Raw genomic sequence first — 18,181 nt, 5'->3', positions numbered from 1 at the left:
CATAGTTAAAGCGGACTTTAATTTTTTTCGTTTCATTAAAAAAACTGACATGGTTAAAATGACGTTGGTCATCGTGAATAAACTCGGTAACGATAAATTTTCGGTAAACCGCCCGGCTCTAAGCGACATATTGAACATGTACAAAAACCTTAAAAAGTGTGTGCCTATTTTCTTAGTGTATCAGTGTTTATGTGCTGTATGCTTGTGGCGTGAGTGATGTCTCGTTAGTTACACAATGGCTGCGCTTATAAGCGGCGTCATATTCATTGTTAAAACATTATTTTCTCCGTTTTCATAGTTCAGAGAAATTCATGATTTGCATATTTAGACTCTTTGAGCAACCATCTTTCACATAAGGGTAGTTTATACTAGTTGTTATGTAATTTTTAAACCTAGCTTTGAGGAGTAAACGAGCAAACCAATTAAAGCACTATGTTTTTGTCTAAGGATTGAAAAATATCAGGCCAATCATAAACATGTTTGACAGTTTCCTGTCCCAGGTCAGCAGCCTACCCCTCTTTGACGTCACCTGACTAACAAACATCTTTGGGATGCTTGTAGATTATTATTTGACGGTAGGAAAGGGTGGAGGGGAGAAATGATGGAATGTTGAGGATGGAGGATGGGGGATTGCGAGGCCTTCTCCCTCAACCCCTGCTTCCTTTCATAAAAGAGAGGAAGCAGGAAGGAAAAAAGCCAGTGATCTGGGAGAACTGAGAGGAGCTAAGGTGACAGGGGAGTCAGACCTGGAAGTTGGACTCCATAGTGTCGGACAGTGATTTTGCTCCTTATCATTTCAGTTGTGGATGCTTTTGTCACTCTTCCGGTTGTAAATTCAACAAAAATGATCTAATAAACAGTTACGAGTTTGGTAGAATTCCAAATTATACGACTGGTACATCATGAGTCTTGGACTTTATGGGCTCCCTTTTAATATTTTCTTTTTACTGAATATGTTTTAGCTTTAACTTGCAATGATAGATGTACACAAGATTCAATGTTATATCATGAAGATTTTCAGTCGAAAACACATACCCTGGACCTTCTAGTTAAATGTGCTCTTGCCCCTCAGGACACAGATGGAAGGCCACACCAGCTCAGAAGAACTGCCTCGCTCCAATGGAAAAATGAGTCACAGCATCTGGGTAAGGATTTACAACACTGTCAAACGTCATCTTTGAAAACATCCTTTCTTTCAGGGCCTCCACCCCATCTTGTCACATATTTCTTTTATACCACCTCATTTAGCTACTACATAATACCATACACATAACTATGCTCACTAGTGGGAAATGAGGAAAATAACAGTGTCCAAACAGGAAAATAAAAACATTCTAGAAAATGCAATATCTCTAAAAATTGCGTGTGGGTGCATTGCTCTATCGGTTGGTAACCTTTACCAATTGCCATTGGAATGTACTGATATTTCCGTCTGGAATTGAACCTGAATTTGAGGGACACGATTTGATTTCACTGGCTACACAGCTCATAGAGGCGCGCGCCTCGCATCGAGCCCGTCGTCCGCCAAAGGTGCGCTATTTTTTGCTTGGGTCCGAGCCGACGGCTGGGGTTGGACCGACGAGTGGTGGCCATGATTCTTGCTTCTTCAAGCTTTTAAGGCTTACGCCATTGGTGTAGCCACTTGTCACTCAAACACGTCTGACCAAAAGGCGAAGTGTAACATTTGTGTCAAAATGATTCAATCAAAATAAAAAAGGTGGTTCAAAACTTTTTCCACTTCAGTCAAAAAAACAAACAAAAGGTAGTTGAAAACATTTTCCACTTCAATAAAAAAAGGGTAGTTCAAAGGTTTTCCCACTTCAATTTAAAAAAAAATAAAAATAAATAAATAAAAAAAAGAATTGAATGGAATAGCCCTTTATTGTCATTATACAGTTGTACAATGAAATTGTGGAGCAGCTCCCTCTACAGTGCAGGTAATTCAAAACTTTTTCCACTTCAATCCAAAAAAAAAAAAAAAAAAAAAAATCAAATGAAAATAGTATTTTCAAAAAATAAATATCATTTTAGGGGAGGGCAATTTTATTTTTGCAAATTATTATTATTATTTTTTTTTTTGGATTGAAGCAACTTTTTTGGGGTATTGAATGATTTAGACACACATGTCCTACCCATAATATGGCCCAAACACAAAAAGGATTGATTCAATCACAGAAAAAAATTCAATGAAAAATTAAGTGTTCAAATGAAAATTTTTTAGTCTCAAATATTTTTTCGCATTCCAAAACCTTTTTTCTTCAATTGAATTTTTTTTTTTTAATTATTGTTTTTTTTTATTGAGGTGCTTTTCTTTTGAATTTTTTTTTTTTTTTTTGTATTGAAGCAACTTACTTTTGATTAAATAATAAAGAGACAAATGTCCTTGGCCAAAATGTGGCCCAAAAGCAAAAAAACATTACTTCAATTCAAAAAGTTGTTTAAAAAAAAAAAAAAATCACTTCAATTAAAATAATTGATTCAATCTAAGAAAACAATTTCAAATGCTTTTTTTTTTCTTTTTTTTTTTTTTTAATCTCAAATTTATTTTTGCATTCAAACTTTGTTTTTTCGGATTGAATAATAAGGGCGAATCTACCTACATAGCAGGCCGGATCTCGTTGCCGGGCTGCAAGTTTGACACCTGCATACTTATCAGTAGTATTTTAAACATATTTAGTTGAATTGTGCAAGTTAACAGTATATCTAATGTTGCTATAAATTCTTCATCTGCATTTTAATCAGGCCTTTTGTGTTTTGTTTACACTTGTAGAGGAGGCAGAGAGACTCTTCTCAGAGCTAGATGACTTGTCCTGGCTGAAGCGCCGGAAAAAGCGAGCTGTGAGTGTCTGATCTCATCTCTGAAGAGACAACACAAACTTCCCCTCACCCGCCCGTGAATTGTTATGCAATGATGTCAAGTGTTTGCATAGTTTTACCTGGACTCCAAAGCATATTGCACCAGGGCTCTGCATTTGGGAGGGGAAAACGCAGTTTCTGTCTATTTGGTAACTGTTGATTATCTGCTGCTATTTTTTATTTATTTATTTATTTTACAGGTATCTGTATTTGAGGAGATGAAATATTTGGAGATCATGATTGTCAGTGACCACAGTATGGTAAGTGTTCTATACTATATGTTTTTTAGATACAGTTCTTTAAAAGTTTTAGCCCCTTGCAAAAGCCATTAGATTACACAAATAATGAAATGTTAAATAAATGTTAAGCCTCTTGCCATGTCCCTGCAGTACAAACGACAAAAAACCAAGCAGCAAACAGGGAATTTTGCCAAGTCGGTGGTGAATCTTGTGGATGCTGTGAGTAAGCTCTTACTTTTAACCAGAGGTTTTTTTTTTCACTGCATGTGCTTGTTGCTCAGTTAGTTGGACAAACACTTACAGTCCGGACTGACTCACTCTTTAACACGAAGGTGCCACTGTTAGCTTTGATGAGATTTTCTCCACAGCGCTTCCTGCCATGATTCTTGTTTAAAATGATATTTTTTAACATGGAATAGTCCCACAAAATGACTAAAAAAGTACCTCAACACGTCAGCTCTTTTTTTTATGGGTTGGCACATTGATATTGTTTGTTTCCGCCATGTGCTTTGAAGGCCATTTGAAGCGTCAAAGCAAGGTAACATTGTAAACAAACCACAGCAGCTCCGTTTTTGTTTTTATTGCAATGTGGCTGTATGAGTCAGGGTTTCCCCAACCTGAAATGAGCCAAGGCACATTGGAAAAAGCTCACGGCACACCACCAAACACAAAGGTTACAAAGTACAGTGGTATGAAAAAACATGTAAACCTTTTGGAATTTCTCACATTTCTGCATAAAATCACCATTTATTGTGATCTGATCTTTGTCAAAATCACAGAGATGAAAAAACTGTCTGCTTTAACTAAAACCAACCAAACAAATGCAAACAATGACATAAAGGGAAAAATAAGTAAGTGAACCATCACATTTAATATTTTGTGCCCCCCACCCTTTTGGCAGCAAGAACAACCAGACGCTTCCTGTAGCTGCAGATCAGTCTGGCACATTGATCAGGACTAATCTTGGCCTATTCTTCTCTACAAAACTGCTGTAGTTCAGTCAGATTCCAGAGATATCTGGCATGAATCACTGTCTTTAGGTCATGCCACAGCATCTCAATGGGTTTCAAGTTTGGACTTTGACTTGGCCACTCCAGAACGTGTATTTTGTTCTTTTGAAACCATTCTGAAATTGCTTCTGTGTTTCAGATCATTGTCTTGTTGCATCATCCATCCTCTTCCGCATCCAGCTTCAACTGTCTGACAGACGGGTTTTCAGGTTTTCTTGCAAACACCCTGATCAACTTTTGAATTCATTCTTCCATTAACGATTGCAAGTTGTCCAGGATCTGAGGCAGCAAAACAGCCCCAAATCATGGTGCTCTCTCCACCATGCCTCATGGTGGGGATGAGGTGTTGATGTCGGTGAGCTGTTCAATTTTTCGTCCACACATCACGTTGTGTGTTACTCCCAAATAATTCAACTTTGGTTTCATCAGTCCACAAAATATTTTGCCAAAACGTCTGTGGTGTGTCCAAGTGCCTTTTTACGAACATTAAAGAGCAACAATGTTTTTTAGACAGCAGTGGTGGAGTTGTGGAGTCTTCCCATGAACATTATTCTTGACCATAGTTTTACATATAGTTGATGTGTGCACAGTGATATATTGGACTGTGCCAGTATTTTCTGTAAGTCTTTAGCAGACACTCTAGGGTTCTTTTTTTACCTCTCTGAGTATTCTGTGCTGAACTCTTGGTGTCATCTTTGGTGGACAGCCACTCCTTGGGAGAGAAGCAGCAGTGCCAAACTCTCTCCATTTGTAGGTAACTGTCGATTGTTGAACATTCAGACTTTTAGATATGGTTTTGTATCCTTTCCCAGCTTTATACAAATCAACAATCCTTGATCACAGGTCTTCAGACAGCTCTTTTGACCGAGCCATGACGCACATCAGACAATGCTTCTCATTAAGACATTTTTAACCAGGTGTGTGTTTTACAGTGGGCAGAGCAGCTTTAAACCACTCATCAGTGATTGGGCACACAACTGATTTAAATTGTTTGGTTAAAAATTGGTTTCAATTGCAATTTAAGTCTCCTTAGGCAGAGCGTTCATTTTCTTATTTTTCCCGCTTCTGTCATTGTTTGCATGCTGTCCTCATTAACATATAAAAACCTATAGGTCTTTGTTTGGTTTTAGTTAAAGGAAACACTGTTTTTTCATCCGTGTGATTTTGTCAAAAGATCACATTTGATGGTGATTTTATGCAGAAATGTGAGAAATTCCAAAAGGTTCAGATAATTTTTCATACCACTGAACGTATGCAGTGTACGGAAACAGTTATGATTTTGTCTTCGTTTATGCACAAGTTTTCTTGTGCAACGCCAATTCTGGGCTAGTTGATTTGAATGCTAAGATATTATTCTGTCTTGTAAATTTTAAGTGATCGGTACACAGATTGAAGTTTAACATAGCTAGCATAGTTCAATAAACAAAGATACATTACTTCTAGTAACTAAATAATCATTTGTAGACTAATAAAATTGGATAATTCCCTGATCTCAAACCTGACGATTTCTCATGGCACAGTCACCCTATTCAATTTCATGTCTGAACATTATTTTTTATTTATTAGCAATATGTCTTTGTTCATCTGTCCATGCGAACTACATTTAGTGACAAGCAGGATTGTTAAATACCCTGTATCCATCTGCTGCTAACAATATTTCATTATTCATACTTTGTGTAACTGTTTTAGTTGGTGGTGTGCCATGAGATTTTCTTCTGATGTAATAGGGTGCCTTGCCTCAATAAATTTACTTATGCACTGCTGTACAGTAGTTGGAAATCACTTGTTAAATCAATAAGGCACATACATTTTTCCAAACGCCAGCATATGTGTTATTTCCATTCCCATTCTTGCACACAAGTGATGATTCTCGACTGATCAATAGATCTACTCGAGTACCACTTTTAAAATACTGCACCAACATGGTACAGAAAAAGCAGTGTTGTATGACTCTCATATTCGGGTACCCTTTTTATACTTCTATGAAATGTAAAATGCATATAGAGGCTCATTCTAACTCAGTGGAAACGCCTGCCAACACATTCTGTAGTGTACGTCAAAATGCCTGGGTGTTTGGGCCATTACCACGAGACGCCCTCATCTGAGGACGGCCCTATAGGTTTGCTCAAGTCCGATGCGTGCCAGTACCCAATAACAATTTTTATACAATATTTAATTCCTTGTAATTCGTATACAGTACCATAATTTTCAGACTATAAGGTGCACCTGACTATAAGCCGCCACCCTCCAAATTTGACACAAAAACAGCATTTGTTCATAGATAAGCCGCACCGGACTATAAGCCGCAGCTGTCCTCACTGTATTATGGGATATTTACGCCAAATGATATTAACCGGTAACACTTTATTTGACAGTGGCGACATAAGACCGTCATATTTATGACATGACTATGTCATGAGTAGGGTTGGGCATCGAGCATAGATGGGATCCGGGACTAACACTCTGATGCTTCCGGAACCGTTTGAATTTTTAAATTTCGATTCCATGTTTCGGGCCCCTGACCGCCGATAGCAAAAACGAAAATAGCTGCCGGACACCACAAAGAAGAAGCCACAGGAAGCGTATGTTTGTGCATTGCAACTTGATTTTAACTGTGGACACCGTGTGGTGGCGCTCAAAGAAAAATGACCAGTGAGCTCAGTGCAACATTTGCAACACAGCTATATCATGCAAAGCTGGCTGCGCGACCAATGTGATTAAACACCTCCGGGTTCATGGAATACAAGTGCTGAGTAGTGGATAGCTGAGTGCCGCATATTTGACACGCTGCGCTGGTCCTCTAACCAGTCAGAACCAGGTAAGTAAAACAATAGGTAGATGATGGATGGATGGAATAGCACGAGAATGGTGTATTATTACACTGGGCTAATGTAGCTACAGTATATAAGCAGCTACGTACTTTTCGTAGTGCGTTGCCACCGCCGTTAAGATTAACAGTATTAAAAGCGTCTTTTGTTTTAGAATTTATAAATAAGGAAATCCTTATTATTTTGCCTCATCTACATCAAATTATAATCAATAGAACAATTTATACTCATGCTTCGTTGTAGCTCCCAGCAGGGGCGGACTGGGATTAAAAAGGAGCCCTGGACTTTGACTCAGCCCAGCCTACAAGAATCGCTGTACGAAGGGAAACACAGACCCTCTAGCAGGGTCCGGGGGCATGCCCCCCCCGGGTGAATTTTTTTTTTTTTTACATTTTATTGTAAAATGCATCAATTTCGTGCACTTTGAGAGAAAAATGAAGCGGCTATGAAGAACTACACATTGCATTATTATACATTTTAACTTGAATACCAGGATACCAGGAATGGACCAGGTTAGTCCATTAGTGGGAGCTCAATAACATGTAAAAATGCCTGCAGCATAAGACACACTACAATTTAGGCAAAATAATATGTGTAAATTAGGGCTGTCAAAATTATCGCGTTAACGGGCTTTAATTAATTTTTTAAATTAATCACGTTAAAATATTTGACGCAATTAACGCAGATGCCCCACTCAGACAGATTTAAATGATGGTACAGTGAAACGCTCACTTGTTAATTGTGTTTTATGGAGTTTTGCCGCCCTCTGCTGGCGCTTGGGTGCGACTGGTTTTATAGGCTTCAGCACCCATGAGCATTGTGTAAGTAATTATTGACATCAACAATGGCTGGCTACTTGTTAATTTTTTGATTGAAAATTTTACAAATTTCATTAAAACGAAAACATTAAGAGGAGTTTTAATATAACATTTCTATAAATTGTACTAACATTTTTCTTTTAAGAACTACAAGTCTTTCTATCCATGGATCGCTTTAACAGAATGTTAATAATGTTAATGCCATCTTGTTGATTTATTGTTATAATAAACAAATACAGTCCTTATGTACCGTATGTTGAATGTATATATCCATCTTGTGTCTTATCTTTCCATTCCAACAATAATTTACAGAAAAATATGGCATATTTTATAGATGGTTTGAATTGCGATTAATTGCGATTAATTACGATTAATTAATTTTTAAGCTGTAATTAACTCGATTAAAAATTTTAATCGTTTGACAGCCGTAGTGTAAATGTTTTCTTCATTGCTTTTGAAAAATAAACATCTTTGTGAGAGTGCACTCCTGTGGAAAGAAAATTCATCATATTCAAGTTTAAAGACTGATATTTATATACTGTACAAGTTCAAAATAGCCCTGTGAGAAGTTCATAGTTAGTTGAAAGTTCATATAAGTTGAAAAAAAAAATAATGTAGAAGTTAAGAAATTAATATAAACGATGCATTTTTTTTCTACCCTGCCTATTAAAAGAATCGGAATCAAGAATAGTTCAAAATCAAACGATGGCCATCCTTGTCATGAGCATTAATGAATGCTTATGACAGATATCATTTAGTGTCAGCCAGCAAATTATCTCACTTTTGAATGGATGAAAGATCCGAGCTGGACATAAGTTAGTGACAAAACTTTGCCGGATATGATCCAAAATATGTAGTCCCCAGTAAATCAATATTAATTTAGTCTATTAGAAGTAGGTATTGTTATTAAATTACAGCTTTCATTTGCAGCCCGTTCTCCCAAACTTTTTAAATATGTAGTTTAACCTCTTGATTTGAATTGTGAACCACTACACCCTACCTACTTTATCATTTTTCTTTAGTTTTTCGGAATTTGCTGGCTTTGCAAATGTTTTGTGTGCATTGTCATCTGGTTTTCCCTCACCAGTCCAGACTGCACTGTGCATTATTGATCTCAGTCTAAATCTGAGTGCTGTTTCTTCTTTTTGCCCTACATCCCCTGCACACATCAATGGAAGGTCTTCAAAGAGCAGCTGCGGACGCGTGTGGTGCTGGTTGCTTCAGAGATCTGGACAGACAAAGATCGTATTCCGGTGAGCGTGAGGCCTTTGGAAATGCTGCGGGATTTTTCCAAGTACCGCCAGCAGAGCATCAAGCACCACGCCGACGCCGTGCACCTCTTCTCGTAAGCACCGGAAATCACCCTTTGACATCTGTGAGATTTCTGTCCTTGATGTTGTGTTTTTTTTTTTTTTTTTTTGTCTTATAGAAATGTGACCTTTCACTACCGAAGAAGCAGTGCAGCCTACTTTGGGGGCATGTGTTCGGTGAGCCGGGGAGTTGGCGTCAATGAGGTCAGGTTCAATCCGCACGCATGTCCTCTATAACGTGCCTCATAGATCACAAGGTCAGGAGGTTTGAATGACCTTCTGCTGCTCTCACAGTATGGCAGCACATGGTCAATGGCGAGCTCGTTATCCCAGAGCCTGGCTCAGAATCTAGCCATCCAGTGGGACCCCGCATTGAAGAGAAGTATACATTTGATTTGATGTTTCCTACTGTACATGAGCCAGAGAGGCAAGATGGAATGATTACCCAGATTGTAGAAAACAATATTAGGAAGGCGGTGGTTGGCTTGGTCTGATTGGTAAAAGGAGGTTTGAGGTTTTAAGATGACCACCTCTGAAACTGCCCTTCTTGTGCTGCTGTTTCCACTAAAGGGATTTGTGGTGGAACCAGAGTAATCTGGGGCTATCATCATTGAAAAGCCATTTTTAGTGTTTTAACCACTGGTGGTTACTCAGCAGATGTATTAAAAGCTCTGTAAATAAGCCAAATTCACTTGCCTGGCACATTTTTTGTTTGTGTGTGTGACCTGCTCAGTTTTAACAGGACTCTGCAAAAGTCACCTTCCATAACTGGAAAGGAAATAATTTTTCATTTAATGGTAGATGTTAATCAAGATGCTGACACTGTCCCGCTAGCTCAAAAGTAGCATGCAAATTAAATACAGTATGTTTTTTGTTGTAAACATTTTTCACTTATGTTCAGAAATGCAGAATTTTCATTGCAGCTCTTTGAATTTTGCAGTAAGTGATGTCAGAATTTGCATTGTTTTCTAAATTTGAACGTCGTTGTTTTTGTTGTCCTAATTAGGTGTACCAGATATCTTAAAGTCAATATTAATAGTTTTAGGCAAGGTATTAAGTAAAAATAGTAAGTCTTAAAATACTTTATTTCTCTCTGCCCTTTCTTGTCTCTGTGATTTACAGAGGAATGCGGTTGCACTGAGTCATGGGCTGGCTGCATAATGGAGGACACTGGGTAATGATTATTGGCTGTGCCCCATATCTTGAGTTGTAAAGTTTCAGGAACAGTGGTACCTCGACATATGATCCTTTTGACATCCGACGTAAAATTTGACTCGTCATATGTCTCGAATTATGACGACATGCTCGAAATATGACGATTTATGACAGCGTTACAAGTTCATTATTTCTCTGCAACGATAGATATCAATATGGGTCCCAAGAAGGTTAGTGCAGGTGGTGAAAAAGGTGACGCTTACTATTGAAATTAAGAAGGAAATGATAGACAAATATGAGCGTGGTGTGCGTGTGAATCAACTGGCTAGACAAGACGGCTCACTGGTGCCCCCCACCCTCTACCTACCTACACAATCGCTGTCTCCTCCCTCCAACCTCCGTTCGCCAGTAAGTTAAGGTAAAAATGAAAACGCTTTTGTTATTTATTTTTCTCGTAATTTATTTGTTTTACATGTGTCTTATTGCATTTATTAAATTAGAACACGGCTCACCCGAGCGGCGTCTCCGCTCATCTGCGTGGCTGTCTTGTGTGTGGTGGGGCTCGCGCGCAACTGTCAGTGATTGGGCGCTCGGGTGGGGGGCCCCGGAGCCATGATTGGCGATGGGGCGGTGCAGGGTCGGTTGCCGACGGGCTTACACTCACAAGGGATTCACACTATTACTGGTTTCTAGATCACAGAGCTGATTTGTGTAGACTTCACCCCTCCTAATCACTTATCTCCCCCTTCTTTCCCTGGTCAACAGGCCCCCCACATGATGTCAACCGGAAATACATCTAGCTGACGATAGCACCAACATATTCATAGTGTAGGCGCGCAATGTATTACTTGTTGTTGTTTGTGTTTCTTTTCTTTTCTTCTGTTCCCCCATGACCATAGGCGGAGTTGGACTTTTGGGGCTGGGGGTGCACAACATGTTGATGACCCCAAAACGCAGTGTCAGCAATAAAATTAACTTACAAGAATATTTAAAATAATAAGATGACAATGAGCGTTTTTCTTTCCCATCATTCTTGAGGGGAATTCTAAATCAGGCTGCTTAGTCAATACTTTTCGCAAAGAATCGTCATCCATTGAATTTGGTACGCCCGCCGGTGTTGTGCTAATGTAGTTACCCCAGTCAAAAATTGGATTTGGGTCTTTATTATTCAAAAAAATGTTGCTTCAATAAAAAAAATAAATAAAAAAAAGTTGCTTCAATCAAAATATAAATTTCAACCAAAAAAGTCACTTCAATCAAAAAAAAAAAAAAAAAAAAGTGTTTTAATGCAAAAATAAATTTGAAACTCAAAAAAACTAAAAGAAAAATTCATGGGAAAGCTATTTTTCTTTGATTATTTTTATTTATTTATTTATTTATTTATTTATTTATTTTGAAGTCAAGTTTTTTTTTTTTTTTTTTTTTTTTGATTGAAGTAATGTTGATTTATGTTTGGACCACATTTTGGCTAGGACATTTTTGTCTTTATTATTCAATCAAAAAATGAGTTGTTTCAAAAAAATATAGATTTTCAAAAAGAAAAACCACTTCAATAAAAAAAAAAAGAAAAATTAATAATAGAAAAGCTTTCGAATGCGAAAAAATATTTGAGATGGAAAAATTTGCATTTGAACACTTAGTTTTTCACTGAAAGAGATTTCTTTGATTGAAGAAATCCTTTTTGTGTTTGGGCCATATTATGATTAGGACATTTTTGTCTACTCACTCAATCCCCCCAAAAATTGCTTCAATCAAAAAAAATATTTTCAATCAAAGAAAAAAATCATTTAAAAAAATATATTTTTCTCTAATATATGTATATATATATATATATATATATATTTTTTTTTTTAATAATATGCAAAGCATATGACTGTCTAAAGTGCTCGAAAAAGAATTTCGACGCATTACAAAAATGTATGTAGAGGTACCACTGTATATGTAAAGTTTGAAATGATCTTTGGGACTGAGAATGTATGCTCATTTGCATGTATTAAAATAATTAACTCATTGTTTGCAACTTACTGAGATAAATGTCCAATTCATTTAAATTGGTAATGACTGCTGCCAGTCCTTTCCAATTCAAATGGATTGGACGTCGGTCCCTGTCAATCGAAGTGAATTAATTAATACACTAATCCAGAGGTGCTGTACTCATATTTACCGCATGCCACGTTGTACTTATGGTTTCCTTCACTTCAGTTTCTTTCAATAAGTCTGCCCATTCGGGCTGACGCGATTGACTAACCAACCGACAATTAATCTATTATAACAACGGTACATCATAACTATTTTGATAGTTGATGAATAAAGACATTGTTGAAATGTCTTTAGAAATGTCCAAATTGTGTTTCTGAGCCACTAAGTAGAATGTTTCTATTCAAAAGAAACATATATATTATTTTTGATTTACAAGAAATTTAAAATAAAGTAAAAGCTGTATATGCTATTTTTAAATGTTTTAAAAAGTTGATTAATTTAAAATTTTGAAAATAGGAATAAATCATTTATAAAAATATAAAAACAATATTTTCTAAATTTTTAATTTGATCTAAATTTTATTTAAGCAAGAAACATGAAGTTGATGCATACAAAATGATGTGGCGTGCCTTGAGTTTGACACATGCACTAGTCAGTGTACAGTATATTCATTATGATTAATTGTTGTTTGCTGTGTTTCAACAAATGTTACATTTAATTATGTTTGCTCAATTTATGTTTGCTCAAAATGCATTGAGTTGCTGTCACTGCATTTAACTCCCAGTTCGCACACATGTATTCCTCCGAGTTCACCTGACAGATGTTTACCCCCTCAGAGTCCAACACCCACGAAGATTCTCCAAGTGCAGCATCTCGGACTACAAGGATTTCCTCTTGAAAGGTGGAGGCTCGTGTCTGTTTAACAGACCGACAAAGGTTTGATACTCACAACTCCGCATGGATGTGAAAGCGTCAGAATCCCTACACTTTGAGAACTCAACATTTTGTACCCACTCAATGTATTTTGGCAGCTGTACGAGCCCACCGAGTGCGGGAATGGATTTGTGGAAGTGGGAGAGGAGTGCGACTGCGGCGCGAGAGCTGTGAGTTCTGTTTTTTGTAGATGCCACACGTGTGTGCCGTCTATGCCTGCGTTCCAATAGCTACAGCTCTGTTTCTATTTTCAGGAGTGCTACAAGGGATGCTGCAAAAAGTGTTCGCTGGCCAACGGGGCGCACTGCAGCGACGGCCCCTGCTGCAATACCACGTGCCTGGTAACAGTTTGACTGGATGCACAGTATTTTTAAAATGAAAAATACATATTTAGTGATACTCCAGAAATGTTAATACGCATCCGTTTTTTTGCAGTTCTTCCCAAGAGGTTACAGTTGCCGCTATGCTGTGAATGACTGCGATATCTCAGAGACGTGCACTGGGGACTCTGGACAGGTGATTTTTTTAATACAGTAGCACTATTGTTCTACGAATGCAGTGATGAAGCTTCACACAGCTGTTGTTGTGCAAGGAAGACAGTTTTTATTTATTTATTTATTATCTTTTTTTAATATGCTGCCAGCTCTAATCTGAAACACAACTGCTCAGCAGTGTCATACTAGTTTTCCCCATTTTCTTATTGGTGCTACAATAATGTTATGTGTAAAAAAATATTTTTTACAGACTTCCTTAAACCAAATTTTAATCATGATTAATAGCATGAGAGTCTCGAAATTAATCATTCATCATACATATACAGTAATTTCCGGACTATAAGGTGCACCTCCCACCAAATTTGACACGAAAACAGCATTTGTTCATAGCCACAACTGTCCTCACTGTGTCTCTCAAAAGACCAAATGAACCACCATGCTTCATCATTGCTTCAAGAAGCTTCATTTGGCCATCACCGTTCTCTTGGGGGAGACAGTCAACCTCTGCTGCCATCTGCTGTCAACACTATTCTAGTCTAACATGCCTCCTAGCATGTATTGCAGCGCTACAGATATAAATAACAAATCAAAATTCATGTTCTCTGCTAATTATTTCTTCAGTTACTGTTCTAGTTGTTTCATTCATTGCTAGTTATGAAATTTGGTAACGCTTTATTTGACAGTGGTGCCATAAGACTGTTATAAGACAATCATAATTATGACATGACACTGTCATGAGCATTAATGAATGCCTATAACAGATGTCATTCAGTGTTATCCGGAAAATTATTTCACTTTTGAATGGGTGTTAAAGATCCAAGCTGGACATAAATGGAGTTAGTGACATAATTTTCCGGCTGGCACTTAATGACATCTGTCATAAGCATTAATTAATGCCCATGATAGTGTAATGTCATAATTATAGGGCTGCAGCTATCGAATATTTTAATAGTCGATTTATCGATGGACTACTTAGTTCGAATAATCGAGTAATCGGGTAAGGAACATGAAAAATTAATTGAGCTGAGCCTCAAACGGTATACATATATATATATATATATATATATATATATTTTTTTTTTTTTTATTAGTTTTTTTTTTTAATAAGGATCTATGTACAACAAAAGAACAATTGGCTAACTTACGTAGATAAAGTCCGCTAGCTTAAATGCTATAAAATGCTAAAGTGTTTTTTTTTTTCCCAATGCTCTTTACAAATGGTTCAGACACATATTCCCACAAAACAAAACAAAAAAACGGCTAAATATACCTATAAACTAAATTAGGAATGCATTAAAAAACATTAGGTCAAACAAAAACTTATCTTACGTTGGTCTTAACAGGGAGCAGTTGGATTCAGCCATGTGAAAAGAGCCAGACCAGAGGGCAGTGTATCCACCCTAATCAATAAAACTAAATGCAAACACTTTCAAAATAAACCATTACAACGCCACTTTAATTAAACGAATACTTGAAGCAACAAAAATGAGTTTGATTATTTTTTTTCTAATCGAATATTCGAGTTAATCGATTAATCGTTGCAGCACTACATAATTATGAAAGTCTCCTGACGCCGCTGTCAAAAAAAGTCTTACCTATTAACCCAAATAATTTAACAAACAAGCCGTGGTGGCCTACAGTATAAGCCGCAGGATTCAAAATGAGGGGAAAAAAGTAGTGGTTTATAGTCCGAAAATTACAGTAAATCTGAGAATCGCGTGAACCTATACAGTATTTTAAGTACAGTAGATATTGCCGCTGATAATGTCTCTTAAAAGAAGGGCTCTTAGAAGTTGTTAGCTCATCTTTTTTAGTCTGATCTTTCCAAAGAAGCTCTCCAAAAACTTTTGTTTTGTTTTCTTGGGTTTGCTTTTCACGGCTTTATTGTGTTACCTGGATGATTGGTTTAACAGACCCTAATGATTGCTTAAATATGTTTTGATCAGTTTGTCGGGATAGCCCAGTACCAAATCATCCCAATGCCAGTTGACTGTAGCTTTAGGAAAGCCAGAAATCAGATACAGTATGTAGTCATGATGTCACGGCATGATGGCATCCAATCAGATTTCTTTGATAAATGGGCTTAACGTTTATATAGCCGTTTACTACCTTTCACCACTAAACGGGCTTGGCAATGTCACCTCATTGACCCAGTGATTAATGGACTATGTAGTAATGGAAAGGACGTTAAGAGCTGGTACATACGCAGCCATTTTATATGTGATGAAATGCAATCATCATGGTGCGAGGTTATGGCGGGACTATAGGGTGAGGGGCACTGAAGGTGATGAAGTACAGTTGTAATAGTGTGATGTCATCTCGATGCAGCTCAGAGACATTATAGCCCGGGTACGGGCAAACTTTTGTGCCATCTTTGTTGTTTTTGGCAGCTCTTTTAATTTTTGTGTTAGTCTTTTGGATGAAAATACTTATTAGTATAGTCATATTTTAGTTATTTCAAAATGTGTTCGTCTTCGTCTAGTTTTAGCCGACAATTCTCAAATTTTTTTCTTCAAAGGGTTTAGTCCATGAATAAATAAATAAATAAAAGGTTTCCAACAATTTCGTATGAACATTGACAGGTGAGCACATAATTGTAGTCTACAAGGACATCAACATCTTCATGATGATAATACACACTCAGCAGGAAAACAGCACATTATTTGCAATTAATTACTCACTAGACAAAAAGTTTTCCAAGAGTTTAAGAAAACACTAACTGAGTCACCGCGCTAAATGCTAATGCTAACGCGAACGCTATGCTAACGCTACAAGTTTATTGTGTGATGATCACTCTGCACAGACCTTGAAAGGCATAAAGCATCATGACATAGCCAAGATAAGAAAACAAAACTTACCAAGCAGCACCTGACATGTTTCACAATAGGAGCGTTGAATGGGCGAGTAAATGGTGTTAAATGGTGTTAGCCTCTGTGTGTGTGATGGTGGGGAGGTGCAGCACGTCACATGAGTGACACGACCGAACACTGCTTAAATGCGTGCTAACTACACATATGATAAGAAAATATCACACATTGTGAACTTATGACGGAAACTATGGCAAGTTTTCGACTTGTTCTTGTCTCGTTAGACGACAACTGGCATCCATCTCGTTATGTTTTAGTCTCAAAACACACGTTTTTTTGATCGTCATTAAAAAATTGTTTGTTGACGGAATATTTTCATTATCATCATCGTTGACGAAAAACAACACCGTGTGCCACATTGGACTTTTAAAATGAATTAATTGGCAAGGTCATATAAGGGAAATAATGATGAATTTAGACATGAAATGCTAATCAGTTAACAAATCATTTAATAAGAACGTTATTATAAAATATTTAAAATTTAGCAACTTAGCAATATTCGGGGAAAATATTAATGCATTTTATAAATAGTGATAAATTATTAAATCTTTTGTTGCATTTCAGTGGAAAATTAGTAAGAAGTTTTTGAATGCTTCATTGTTTTAATGACAATTTGTAGTAGTCTTTTGGCCGCTTTCAGAATTGTCAAAGGAAGCAAGGGCCAACTTGAAATCCTACCACTTTCATTGTTGAACAGAGGTTTGGAAATTGGGTAAAAACAAAAAAGGTCAGGTTTTTAAAATATATTTATCTTTAAGTGTTAACTCATTGGCCACCGTTGACAGCAACCGAACAGTCGCTGCCAACCCTCCAGGTCATAATAGATTGGATGTCCATCGCCGTCAATGGCAGTGAAACATGATCACTCAATGCCAGACTTCCCAGTTTAAATGGATTTGACTATAACTGTTAAGAGCAGTGAATGAATTAAGGGCTACAAGCAAAAAAATAATCCAGAGGTTTAGGGGTATTGTAAAATGTGTATACAGTGATCTTTTGCTACTCCGCGCTTCAAACTTCGCGCCCTCAGTTCATCGCCGATTTTTTCTTTTCAATTAAAAAAATAAATAAATGCAGTATATCATAGAGCTGTCCTGATCCGATCACATAGTCGCCCACTCTCGCTTCTACCGCGTATCTTGGTCAGGCAGTGCACTGAGTTGCTTATTAAAGTTCACGATGATTGACAGATGTTAAGGTTTGATCTCGCCAGAGACGCTTGAAAGCCGAAAGTTCAAAGCGCTGCATGCGTCAACCATCGTTTAACTTGTTAAACAGTTGCTGTGGCAACTTATTGTGTGTGAGTAGCCTGAGCGGTTTTGAGTGGACTCACTAAATGAAGCATTCAATAAAGACAAGCATTTTTCTACTTTATTCTTGTTTAAAAATAATTCTGTGGGACTGTAACACCTTTAAAAGTTATCCTAATTATTACATTTGAAGTGCTTAAAAAAAACATTTATTAAAATATATATATATATATTTTTTTTATTATCTGTAATTTGGGGGAAAAAAAGAAAAAAAAAAAAACATCTTGAATGTATCTCTTTCCAATGTATCTCTTTCCAGTGCAAAATCTGAATAAATACATTGAACAAACAAAAAAACTTAGCGTTTTGTTCACTTATCACGGTGGGTTCTGGCCCCCATTAACCGTGAAAAACGAGGGATCACTGTATATGTATGTATGT

The 18,181-nt window shown here is 37.0% G+C and overlaps 1 protein-coding gene across 2 annotated transcripts in view; it reads left to right on the top strand.

Moving 5' to 3' along the window:
- The window catches only part of LOC130926664 (disintegrin and metalloproteinase domain-containing protein 23), a 79,924-nt gene that overhangs the window by 33,144 nt on the left and 28,599 nt on the right, over nucleotides 1-18,181 (top strand). For both annotated transcript variants that reach the window (XM_057851708.1, XM_057851709.1), the window contains exons 7-18: nucleotides 1,073-1,145; nucleotides 2,771-2,838; nucleotides 3,057-3,116; nucleotides 3,246-3,314; nucleotides 8,930-9,096; nucleotides 9,181-9,265; nucleotides 9,356-9,443; nucleotides 10,184-10,235; nucleotides 13,033-13,132; nucleotides 13,228-13,299; nucleotides 13,384-13,470; nucleotides 13,565-13,645. In XM_057851708.1, coding sequence (XP_057707691.1) covers nucleotides 1,073-1,145; nucleotides 2,771-2,838; nucleotides 3,057-3,116; nucleotides 3,246-3,314; nucleotides 8,930-9,096; nucleotides 9,181-9,265; nucleotides 9,356-9,443; nucleotides 10,184-10,235; nucleotides 13,033-13,132; nucleotides 13,228-13,299; nucleotides 13,384-13,470; nucleotides 13,565-13,645 — 1,002 coding nt within the window. The remainder of the gene's footprint in view (nucleotides 1-1,072; nucleotides 1,146-2,770; nucleotides 2,839-3,056; nucleotides 3,117-3,245; nucleotides 3,315-8,929; nucleotides 9,097-9,180; nucleotides 9,266-9,355; nucleotides 9,444-10,183; nucleotides 10,236-13,032; nucleotides 13,133-13,227; nucleotides 13,300-13,383; nucleotides 13,471-13,564; nucleotides 13,646-18,181) is intronic.

Source organism: Corythoichthys intestinalis, chromosome 12 (genome assembly GCF_030265065.1).
Source record: "Corythoichthys intestinalis isolate RoL2023-P3 chromosome 12, ASM3026506v1, whole genome shotgun sequence".
Lineage (NCBI taxonomy): Eukaryota > Metazoa > Chordata > Actinopteri > Syngnathiformes > Syngnathidae > Corythoichthys > Corythoichthys intestinalis.
The sequence above is the reverse complement of the archived record's forward strand: the minus strand, read 5'-3'. Positions and strand labels throughout refer to the sequence as shown.